Here is a 13,244-nt window from a genome sequence, read left to right on the forward strand (position 1 = left end):
ATTTGCACATAAATAAGTGACATAATATTCAGTACTTACTTAAAGTTTACTCTTCGGGCGACCCTGTCCACCGTTTTTTTCAGCAAAATTATCCACACCCACCGCCGTGCTATGCATTCTGGGATATGTTGGGTCACGAAGTCTACACCGCCACGTTCTTAAAATTCAGGGAAATGAAGGACGCATTTGAGGGCCGCATTTCGAGCAGCCTTCGAATTGGGACAGCCTTCGTCGCGTCGCGGTGACGTAATCGGCCTTGAAATGTGGCCTTTAAGGCTGCAGACCCTGAATTGGGATACAGCCCCTGACTATCTCACCGCTCACCAATGGGCTCTTATGGAGACGACTGTTGCCATCCTCGCCCCCTTTGAGGAACTAACTAAAAAAGTGAGCAGCTACGACGCACTAGCCTCTGATGTCATCCCAGCTGTGACTGTGCTAGTGAGACTTCTAAACAGAGAAACAGACAAACAAATTTAAAATTAAATTTTGTTTTTTTTATAATTATTTATTCTGTAATATGTTGCATAGAAAATGCTTTTCATTTTAAATAAATGTTCTTAATTCCAAACTGGTCCCTTGTTTGTTTATTTGTTGTTAAATTATAGGACTAAAGCTGTTACCTGCAAATTTAAATCATGTTTTTATTAAGTAATCAGTATCGGCGAGTACTGAAATGCAAGTACTCGTACTCGTTTCCAAAAAAGTGGTATCGGTGCATCCCTACTTCATGTCCTCACCCAGCACTGCATTATTGATAGGAATGATTCTGTCATGGAAATCACTGCATGGACTCAGGATCACTTCCAAAGTCATTTACCATGCCATCGACAAGTATGTGTTAAAGTTCCATCAAGCAAAGAAAAACCTATTGGTGAACATGATCCAGAAACATCACCATCTTCTCTGTGCCAAAGCTCATTTAAACGGGTTTGAGGCAAAGTGCAAACATTTCTGTGGTTCACAAGAATCAAAATGTAAAATTCGTTTTCAAATACAAGGATTTTCCTCCAAACTATGAGGGAGAGCAATCAGTTTGTTAGCAGTGTTCAGTTCAAAAGCCTCCATCACTGATGTTATGGGGATGCATTAGTGCCAATAGAACTGCCAGCTTGCACATCTGGAGGGCACATCAATGCTGAAAGGCATATACAGTTTTTAGAGCAATATGCTCCCATGCAGATCTTTTTGGGGAAAGGCTTGCGTATTTCAGCAAGATAATGACAAAGACCTAGACACGTTAAATGGACTGATTCTTATAAAGCACTTCAGCACTTGAAGTGCTTTATACAACTTGTTTCATTCATCCATGCTTTTTCTAAGTACTTTCTATCTAACATTCACACATATTCATAATCTGATGGATGCATCGGAGAGCAACTTGGGGTTAGTATCTTGCCCAAGGATATGTGGGGATCAAACCACCAACCTTCCAATCAGTGGATCTCCTCAGCTGCAGCCACTCCAGAATTGTTGATCTTTTAATTTCCAGAATCAGATGGATGTTAAATTCTCACCCCAACCAGTCGCAGCAGATGACCACCCCTCCCTGAGCCTGGTTCTGCCAGAGGTTTCTTCCTTTTAAAAGGGAGTTTCTCCTTCCCACTGTTGCCAAAGTGCTTGCTCATAGAGTGTTGTATGATTGATGGGTTTTTCTCTGTATGTATTATTGTAGGGTCTACCTTATAAAGCGCCTTGAGGCAACTGTTGTTGTGATTTGGCGCTGTAAATAAAATTGATTGAAATTGAATTGAATTAAATTGATGAGCAGATTGTGGAGAGTTTTTCAAGGAGTAGTCAAATAATTATGAGTATAAACAGCATCTATCTATAGAGGTAAAGTCCCATTAATCTTGGGAATGAGGTTCTTAACACCTAAATGCTATAAAGAGATACAATGGCCACCTTCATTTTCCCACCATGTTTTATTTATGTCCTACACTCTCATCTCTCGCTGTTCTTGCAGTGGTGTTACCTCAGAGCTGTTTGCAGCCTCCAACCCAGGAACCTCTGGTTTCATTATTTACAGCGCAGACATAAATTAATCATTTTCCTGAAGGAACCTCTGTTGCAGTCTGTACTTCTTAAAAATAATAATCAAATATTCATTTTACATCCTCATCAGTTGTAGGAATTGAGTATGTGAGTATTTATTACAAAGCGTGCTGCGGGGAAAAGCCTGTTCTAACGTTTGAGTCTAAGGTTTATTTTTCAACAGGATCTTGAGCTTTATTGTGAAAGGTTTATGTGGAAAATAAACAACCGGACACGCGATGGTTTTACCGTCATTATTGCTAATGACAACGCATAAAAAATCCGTAGTGTGGTTATATAAAATATAAGAGAAAGAGAGAACTTTAAGAAATTAATATAGCCACTACAGTGACCATCAAAACGATGAAAAAATATTGCCGTAAACAGTTTATTTTGCGACACCACGAAACAAACGATAGCGTAAAATGAAACGATAGACTTTTTTATATCGTCATCCGATATATATCCTTATATCGAACAGCCCTAGTATGAAACCAATTACAGACTAGGGCATTGCCAAAGTTTTAGTGTCAAGAAGGTAGCTAAGTCCTGGCACTGGACAGCAATAGTTACGTCAAATATCTCATAACACAGAATTTTTTTACATGTTGATATGATGTTGATACATATGAGATATCACTGGCATATTTTAAGTATATGGAGCTCATGTCAGAGTGACTTGCTTAATGAAATGGGAAACTGGATTAATACATAAAATAGCACTGAACCTGGTAAATTACCAACAAATCTAGCTACAGTGATTTCACTCTTCTGAATGAAAGATGGCGCCGGTGAGGTCAGCTGCTGTCACGACTGCTCCGACCACTTTTTCTTTGTCTTTGTTTTTTAAGTTAGTTTTCAGCGTTTCTAAATCGGCAAAATCATCACCATTAGGTATGACAGTGACACTCTTGTTTCTATTGGTATACAATGTACTCACAATTAGAAGTTTTTAACTCCGGATCCGAGCTGGCCGAGTGAGATCTTGAGGGAGAACAAAGGGAAGCGGCGGCGGCCTAGAGGGAAGCGAGCCGGCGTCAGGAACAGGCTGAGAGCTCGTGCACACCGCACACCTCTGCCTGGCATCCTGCTCGCCAACGTCCAGTCACTGGAGAACAAGCTTGACGACCTCAGGGCCAGGGTAAAGTTCCAGAGAGACATTCGGGACTGCAATCTCCTCTGCTTCACCGAGACATGGCTGAACCCAGCGGTGCCGGACCACGCCATCCAGCCGGCCAAGTTCTTCTCGGTTCACCGCATGGACAGGACACGGGACGTTGTTCCTCTCACACGCTCCTGCACACCAAATATGGAACTACTGTCCATCATGTGTCGTTCTTTTTATCTACCTCGGGAATTTACATCGGTCATTATAAGTGCCGTTTATATTCCACCACAAGCGGACACGGTCACCGCCTTATGCGAGCTGCATGAGGCACTCACACAGCACCAGACACAACACCGGGACGCTGCGCTTATTGTGACGGGGGACTTTAATAGCGCCAACCTCAAACGCGCAGCGCCGAACTTTTATCAACACATCACCTGCCCCACCAGAGGTGTAAGGACACTGGACCACTGCTACACTACGGTCAAGGACGGCTACAAGGCACAATCCCGCCCTCCGTTTGGCAAATCTGATCATGCCGCCATCTTCCTCATGCCAAAATACAAACAAAGGCTGAAACAGGAAGTTCCGGTTCAGAGGAAGGTCGCGTGCTGGACGGATCAATCGGTGGCCGCGTTACAGGACGCACTCGATGACGCAGACTGGGGCATGTTCAGAAACAGCTCCGATGATGATGTCAATGTGTTTACGGAAGCGGTTGTGGGATTCATCGGGAAACTAGCAGATGATACCGTGGAGACAAAGACTATCACAACGTTTCCCAACCAGAAGCCGTGGGTAGATATCCAACATCTCTTTATCTCAGTCGGTGATCCCCACATGCTTCAAAGAGTCAATCATTGTTCCTGTCCCGAAGAAACCCCACCCTGCTTCTCTCAATGACTATCGCCCTGTAGCCCTCACCTCAGTAGTGATGAAGTGCTTTGAACGCCTGGTCAGAGACTTCATCATTTCTTCACTACTAGACACACTGGACCCACTACAGTTCGCTTACCGTCCAAATCGTTCCACAGACGATGCCATCTCTCATCTCCTCCACACATCACTCACTCACTTGGACACTAGAAGGGGGAATTATGTTAAAATGCTCTTCATAGACTACAGCTCTGCATTTAACACCATAATTCCCTCCACACTCACCACCAAGCTGGAGCATCTGGGACTCAGCTCATCTATGTGTCAGTGGATCTCCAACTTCCTAACTGGCAGACCACAGGCAGTAAGGATGGGCGGACATGTCTCAGCCTCGACCACTCTCAGCACTGGCGCCCCCCAGGGGTGTGTTCTGAGCCCCCTGATGTACTCTTTGTACACATATGACTGTGTGGCCACTACCAGCTCCACCACCATCATCAAGTTTGCTGACGACACCGTCGTGGTGGGCCTGATCTCTGATAACAACGAGACGGCCTACCTGAAGGAGATTAGGAATCTGGAGAACTGGTGCCAGAGGAACAACCTCCTTCTAAACGTCAGTAAGACAAAGGAGCTGATAGTGGACTTCAGCACTAAGCAGGAGAGGAACTACCAGACCCCCGTCATCAACAAGTGCCCAGTGGAGAGAGTGGACAGCTTCAAATACTTCGGACTTCACATCACGCAGGACCTGTCATGGTCCTGTCACATCAACACCATGGTGAAAAAGGCCCGTCAGCGTCTCTACCACCTCAGACGCTTGAGAGACTTCCAACTGCCCTCCAAGGTGCTCAGGAACTTTTACTCGTGCACCATAGAGAGCATCCTGGCGGGAAACATCTTAACCTGGTTCGGGAACAGCACCATGCAGGACAGACGAGCTCTACAGAGGGTTGTGCGGTCAGCTGAACGCACCATCCGCTCCGAGCTCCCTGACCTGCACTCAATCTACAGCAGGCGGTGCTGGACCAAGGCCAGGAAGATGGTGAAGGACCTCAGCCATCCCAACAACAGACTGTTCTCTCTGTTGAGGTCAGGAAAGAGATTCCGCTCCCTGAAGACCAACACAGAGAGACTGAGGAGGAGCTTCTTCCCGCAGGCGATACGGTCTCTCAATCACACCACCACACAATACTGACCCACACATATAGTTCTCACACACACACTGGACATTCTGGACATTGTTTTCACTTCATCACTTAAATCACTTTAAGCATATTTGCACTGCACAAGACATAATGTGGATTGCACAACACTGGTTAATACTTGTACAGCTGCTGTTATTGTGTGTGTGTATATATATATATATATATATTTATTTATATTTCTTCATACATTCTTATATAGTTCTATATTGTGTATTTTGTTGTACAGTTATTTTATTTTCAACTTTAATTTATATATTTTATCTTATTCTTTCCCAGTTAAATTTACCCTTCATTCTAATTTGTGTTGTACAGTTATTTCATTTTTAACCTTAATTTATATTTTATTCCTTCCTAGTTAAATTTACCCTTTTTAATTTTTCATATTTATTTCCTATCTTATTCATAGCTTTTTCCTTTTTTGTTTTCTTTAGGTCACGAGCAGTTGTCCAAGCATTTCACTACATATCGTACTGTGTATCACTGTGTACGTGACAAATAAAATTTGAATTTGAATTTGAATTTGTTCATTGACTATATTCTAATAATAAGCAATTCATAATAACAATAAGAATTCTATTAATAATGTTGTTGTTACTAATGATAAGCTCAAGTTCTGAACTAAAATTACATTCACAAAATGAAACTCCAACATTTCAAACAAATTACAGTGAATATAAGAATCAAAGTTAAGCCTCGGGCTGAATACAAATCATATTTCATGGTGTTGCTGTGTGTTTGAAATAACTCACCGCCAGAACGGACAGAAGCCACTTCTCACTGCCTCTGCGCGCGCACACACACACACACACACACACACACACACACACACATATACACACACACACACAGCATCTTGTCTCTCTAAGCCTATGTCTTTCCAATGAGAGCCTTCTTCTGTCTCTGACACAGACACACACACACACACACACACAGGGAAGGGTTCTCGCTGACACATTTTTGCAGAAAAATCTAATTCATGTGCTCTCCGCCTGCAGTAAGCATAAAAAAATGTGGTATAAAAAATGTGCAGGTAGGTTAAAAACCGCAAAGGGCTTAAATTTAGGTCAAACTATGCTGTAAACAGATGCAGAGACTGCCCGTGGCTTTCAGTATGTGAGGAAGGATGACAATAAGCAGCGCTGCAGAGCAATGTTCATAAACTCTGTATTCATAGGCACCCGAGTGTGTTTTCACTCCAGTTATTTCAGCTCATTTTCATGCATTTTATTACCGTTTTTCTTATGTGGTAACTAAATATCGGTTCAGCTTTTGACATGCTACCTTTGATGTTCTGCACGTGGATAAATAATTTTTCATATACTTCATCATTCCCACAGAGCCTCTGTTGTTGACATTTGCAGACGGTATATGAGGCGCACAGATAAACTCAAAATGACTGTCCACAAGCACAAGCGGGCTGACACTCGGGTCAATACATGATTTATAAGCAGTCGGTATTTTGCATTGCTCCCCTGTGGACTTGCAGCACCGCCAGTCAAATGCAGGTTGCGTCATCCATAGGAATTGATTAATATTTGATCATGATGTTAAAAGCAGTGGTGAAATAGCTGCTTTTAGAGTCAGCATTGTGGTGAGTGCTGATTTAAGCATCTTGCAGCTTAATATACAAGCTGAGAACACTCAAATATTAAAACTTATATAAACAAGTAGCAGCCACCATTAATGCTGGGAAAAAGCTCCACAAATCAGCTATGTATGAATGAATAACTTTCTCTATCAATGTGGAGAAAAAATGACCATAGTGCAGGAGAACGTGATCTCCAGACTATATGTTTCCTGTTGTTCAACTGGGTACAAATTCAAATGTTTTCAGAATTTATATGTTACCCACCACTACCACATATCACAGGAGCATCAACTGAAGCCAAAATGCACAGACTTCGCCCAGTTCTTCTAGGGTGGATACCAAAGTCAAATAAAAGACATAATTTGTCCACTATATCCAGGACTGCCCTGGGATCTTCTCCCAGCTTTACATGACTGAAACACATGAGAGCTTCCAGAAGACATTCTGCTTTCGATTTGGGGGATCAGTGACTCTCCTCTGATCCTGAATGAGTGAGTTATATACTCTTAAGGTAAGGCTAGATGGAGGAAGCAATTAGAAATAAGTGAATTGAAAACTTTGTCTTCAGCTCTCTCTTCAACATAAGAGCTAAATTCATTGACCAATAATTTTCTCCAACAGATTTTTCTGTAGAAGGAAAATGAGCACATCTTAATTCAGTCATCCGTCCATCCTCTTCCGCTTATCCAATTCAGGGTCGTGGGCTGGGCTGGAGCCTATCACAGCTGTGATAAGGCAAGAGGCAGGGTACACCCTGGAAAGACTGTCAGTCTGTCACAGGGCTAACACAGATGGGCCATTTAGAATAACCAGTTAACCTAACCCCTAACTGCAGTCCAAAGACTTTAGGGGGAAGCTGCAGTACCTGGAGAAAACCCAGACAGACAAACAAGAACATGCAAACTCAACACAGAAAGTCCCTAATGGACCTTCTTGCTCTGAGGGAACAGTGCTAATCACCACGCCACCATGCTTCCCCACATTATCTTAAATTCTGTGCAGTAGCAAAATTGGGATAACCATTGATTTTTCACCTTCAGCACTGGCTCTCAAAAGAAGTGCAACTTAACAGTGCAAGGACAAATGTGCAGTATTTCTGTAGTTTCGTCTTTCATCATAACTTTTCCGTTTGCTCCTCTTACAGAGGGAGAGACTGCGAAACATCGAGAGGATCTGCAACCTGCTGAGGAAGGTAAGCAGTGAACAACAATTTTCATTCATCTTGTGCAAGTCCTATACATGGTCAGAAACAAAGCAGATTGGAGACTGGTAGGGAAGTGCACAGAATAAGAGGGAAAGAAGAAATGCATCTTGTAGTGAAAATTCCATTTTCAGGTGACATATGATACAATGTATCCAGAAAGCTTTCACAGCGCTTGACTTGTTCCACATTTTTTTCATGTAACAGCTTTATTCCAAAATGGAATCAGTTCATTTTCCCAAAAAAATCAACACACAATACCCCCTGGGATGATCTGATATCCTCGTGTTGGTGTTGTTCCCAGACCATCATGAAAATGTTGTTCCAGGTTCAACATTGCAAGTGACCAATCACATTGTTGTGACGTTATTCCTTTGCGCGCCAAGCCATTCGTGCATTTATGAAATTCCAATGTTGCAAGGACAATATTAATTCTGCTTACTGTTTATTAAAGGGTTACGGTTAGGGTTAGGGTCAGGGTCCGTTGATCGGTGGACAGAGGCGGTTTCATGCAGCTTAAGTACAGTTTTTTGTTTTACGCCAGTTTTTCCCGAAGTCGCAAAAGTATGATGTCACAGCATTCTGATTGGTTACTTGCAATGTTGATCCTGGAACAACATTTAGTATGATGATCTGGGAACAACACCAACATGAGGATATCAGATCAGCCATACCCCCTGATGACACATTGAAAAACCTTTGCTTGAAATTCTTACATATTTATTGAAAATAGAAAGCAAAAATAAATTGTGTACATAAGTATTCAAAGCCTTTGCCATGACACTCAAAACCAAGGGTGTGGAACTCCAGGCCTCGAGGGCCAGTGTCCTGCAGGTTTTACATATCACCCTGGATCGCAACACCTGAATCAAATAATTAGTTCATTACCAGGCCTCTGGAGAACTTCAAGACATGCTGAAGAGGTCATTTAGCAATTTGTATCAGCTGTGTTGGATCAAGGACACATCTAAAACCTGCAGGACACCGGCCCTTGAGGCCTGGAGTTTAACACCTGTGCTCTAAACTACGCTCAGGTACATCCTGTTTCCACCAATCATCTGTCAGATTTTTCTACAACTTCATGGATGTCCACATGTGATAAATTCAGCAGATTGGAATATATTTGAGAAGCCACACACCTGCCTATCTGTTGTCCCATAGTCGCCAGTGCCTGTCAGAGCATGTATATAATATATTTTTTGGTTTCCAGGGTTGTGCATCACTGTTTTACAGGTTTTAAATGAATTTTTCAATTTGAACAAGGATGCTTTGTTTATTATCTTTCCTCGCAATGTACTGAAATCAAATGGTAGACACACATTGAAAGGTTCTGCATTGTGTTTTGCAGAGCTGTGCTGTGTGTTTCAGGTTTTGTGTGCCTTGAGGGCTCAGTATGAGGTTGAGAGAACTCCTCCCAGCTTCAGTTTGGCATCTGTTTCTCCCTCCACCTCTCTGAAACGCAAACCACATACTGTTTGAACTTGTGCATGCAAGCGTGTGTTTGTGCATATGTTTGTGTCATGCTGGAGGTTCACTGGCTGAACAGCTGATCTTGATCATCATTGTTGTTAACTCCAGCACCCAGCTCCTGCACTAGTCCCCGGAGAGGACATTTTCCCCTACAGATCATATGCTGAGATGGATAAACACACTGACATACTTACACAGACATCCAGACATGCTGTGCTTGGAGCTGTGACATACTGTGCAGGTAACAGTGAAGGTTGCTGGACACCATAGGCTGTTTAAAAAAATGGATGTAGCTTGTGGAACTAAAAGGGATAGCAGGGGATTTATATGTTGCAGTTGCAAAAACAAGTGTAGTTGTATAGAATGACCTTAGTACAACACTTTTCCTTAGTCACTGTTATTTATTTATCCTGTTAAATAACTGCATATTTTATAAATTCCGATTGTCAAATTCAGTATTGTCAATTAATTTCCAGAAGGACAATAAACCAGTGGTATGCTGTATAGGGCAGGCTTATTCTATGGTTTAAAAGCCGCTACTGTTAAATCACACATTGTCCCTTTTTGTATATAAATATATAAATCTTAATCTTGCTAGGATTTTGTTATGATAGCATAGTAACAATAAAGACTGTTGAATCTTCAGTCTTAAGGTGGAAACTCTATAAAAGGGGTTGTTTTTAACTAAATCCAATGCCTACACTGCCATTAGTGACCTTGGTGCATGATAAAAAAGTCATGAATCATAGTATAAAGCCTTTAAAGGCCACAGAGGCCTAATACAAACAGAGATATCCACCTCAAAAAAGTGGTAAAATCCATAGATTAACAAATGTATTTAATCTGTCAATACATTAATCACCATTTTGTCTAACCATTATTCAGCATATGAGGTGACTGACGATTATGCACTGGCTAGTGAACTAAAGCAAAGAAAAGCAGCAGGAGAGGAAATTCCTGCCAAGTGCCTCAGGCGACAGCTTCTGATTTCATACATTCAGACAGAATCACACATTATGAGTTACACGCTTTTAGAAACTATATTTCACTGTCTTGCATACTGTGCCTGTCAGCATGATTGCCTAAGGTCCTGATGCATGAGGATCTGCTGCATTGTGGTGCTTTTTAAATCCTTTTTTGAGAGCTCTTCTTTCCCCTTCGAAAACTGTTCAGTTCACACCGACTGGCACGCTCACAGCATGTTGGTCCTGACTGATTTGGCTAAAAGCTTTGGCTGTATTTCTTTATGTTGGCATATGCACTTGGCAGTTTTCACTGCACACATTCACAAGCAGGCACATGGACACGTGCCATTTTTGTTCTCAATGGAGTGTGTTGTGTTTGATGGGTTTTGGATGACTGGAAACCCATGCAGATGACAATAGCTTGAGGGGATGTACTGTGTTCTTGTGTGTGTGTGTGTGTGTGTGTGTGTGGTGTTCATTAGATGTGCTTTCTTGCGGCTTGAAGCCACTGCGTTGTCACAGCAACTGAGCAAACCTGAGCGTACTCATTAGTGCTCTTCCTTTATTTTTGGGTCTGTCTTGGGCCTTTCTTCTCTCTCTCCTCTATTTTAACATTATTCTACCTTTCTCTTTTTTATCCCTCTCACTCTAGCCTCTCCATCTCTCCTAGTCCACAGATTCACAAGTGTAATAATGAGAGAATGAGTGAGGTATTGCCGAATCAGCAAAGACAATTTTTTCAATCCCTCTAGTAGGTACTCATCATAAATTAAGATAGTTTACAAATATCCAGGAATAGCTAATGCTATCAACACAATCAGAAGAAATAATGAATGTGATGTATCCCAAAAAAAGCCCTGCATTCAGTTTTTGAGATTGGCTCAAAATTTTATAATTAGTTGTCACATGATGGAACAGATTCTATGTAATACCAATTTTGTTGGAGCACAAGACACGATGACGATGGAAAAGCAGATGGGGAATGACAGAGATATCCTAGTCAATGGGGAAGTTAAGAAAGGAAAGTGTTGGAAAATGACTTACTGCCATCAGCAAAACCTCTCTGATAGAACGTTTGCTCGGAAGCAACGAAAGCAGGACCAAATGACTAAACTCTACAATAGTGTTCACCCCGGAGACAGCTCTTAAAGCAAAGGAATAAATGATGAAAATAAGCTGTTCTAGACTGTAAAGACTGTTAATGCTAATGTTTGCCATGTGCTGATATATACTGACAGTGGAAAAATTCCTACCAGAGGAGCGGTTAAACTAAATAGCTGTGAAAGGGATGCGTTGGATTGGCCTTTACTTGGAGATTATGTATCGGAATTTCGGGAGCGCGACCACGCCTCCAAACACACCTTTACCTACTAAAACACTCTCAAACCTAAAATGAGGACGTGGGCCCAGCTAGTGAACTACTTTAATGTTATGATGTTGTGACTATGATGCTAGCTGTATGGTAGAGCTAGACAAACAGGTAGCGGTAGCTGGTTTATGTATAAATACAGTGAATGATTGAAAGAGAGAAAAGGGGGCTTTATTTTGCACTCACAGAGTGAAGAGAAAGGTTATACCAGCGCTCTGAGTCACTGCGAACTGTGTGCACACAGAGAAATGGATTAACTCCACTGTATTTAATTAGTGAACTTAATTGGACAGATCACCAAAAGAGGCAAAACTGTTTTTCTTATTATTGTGGCAACACTTTTTTGACAAATATTTTATGCATATTTTTATCATTTATTTTACACACATATAATGAAAACAATGCAATGATTTTCAAATCTTACAAATGCATATTTTATTCTTATGTTTAAACTGAGGAAAATATTACCAAATATTTCAGTAATTGATACTAGGAAGAAACATTTACAAATTGTGGAACAATTTCAGAATAATGGCAGACAAGCGAATGCTTTTGGCAACATAGTGTATATTTTTACACAGCGTCCCAACTTTTATGGATTTGGGGTTGTTTAAAGTCAAATGATGCTGATTTAGGTTAGCAATACATCATTAAACAGGAATAGCACATATATATTACATATTGTTGTTGTCTAAAAGCCTAGTGTTGAGGCATCTGGTGTTGGATTATAAAGGTGTCATTAATAACAAAGACTTTTCCTGTACTTAAGCTGAGTTCATCTACATGTTCTACGGAATGCCTAAAAAAGCTGTATTCGGACAACTGGAAGAAAATAACTACCCAGTCAGGAGCAAACTTACTAAAAAGCTTCAGAGTTCAAATTGAGAGAATTGAATAAATAGGCGTCATGATAGGGTAATGGCTGGTGTAGACACAGCATGTTTTGTTTTGTTTTGTTTTTTTAAAGTACAAGTATGTATGTTTTCTTTTACATGTGAATGCATAGCACACATAAACCACTGCATATTATTCTTGAAGAAGTGACTGTGCCAGAGCTCACTCATAATGACATCCAGTCTATGCAAAAGCACTCTCTAAAGCCACCAATATTTATCTCTATCACTAAAATGGTGAGCTGTCTGCAAGAACTCTGCATGTTATTGGGTTGAAGGTATTTGTAGAGTAGTTCCTTTGGCTAAGTTGCCACAAGCCATTTGTGCTTATTAGCATATTGTAGGTTAAATACCAGAGGCAACTTTCCATAAGAGTCAATCAGTCAGTGGTCTAACAAAGGAATGATGGCACTTATTTGCCTATTGCAGTCTACTGACATCCTGTCTGTATTAACATGACTCACCAAGCTGCTTCACATAGAATAACTCAAAACTGAGACTGTGATGATTTAAATGGTTTGGACTTGATGAA

General features: G+C 41.2%; 1 protein-coding gene across 5 annotated transcripts in view; it reads left to right on the forward strand.

Moving 5' to 3' along the window:
* The window catches only part of cnih3 (cornichon family AMPA receptor auxiliary protein 3), a 142,738-nt gene that overhangs the window by 48,053 nt on the left and 81,441 nt on the right, over window positions 1-13,244 (forward strand). For all 5 annotated transcript variants that reach the window (XM_076874270.1, XM_076874271.1, XM_076874268.1 and 2 more), the window contains exon 3: window positions 7,959-8,006. In XM_076874270.1, the coding sequence (XP_076730385.1) occupies window positions 7,959-8,006 (48 nt within the window). The remainder of the gene's footprint in view (window positions 1-7,958; window positions 8,007-13,244) is intronic.

The sequence above is a fragment of the Maylandia zebra genome, linkage group LG15, assembly GCF_041146795.1.
Source record: "Maylandia zebra isolate NMK-2024a linkage group LG15, Mzebra_GT3a, whole genome shotgun sequence".
NCBI classification, from domain to species: Eukaryota; Metazoa; Chordata; class Actinopteri; order Cichliformes; family Cichlidae; genus Maylandia; species Maylandia zebra.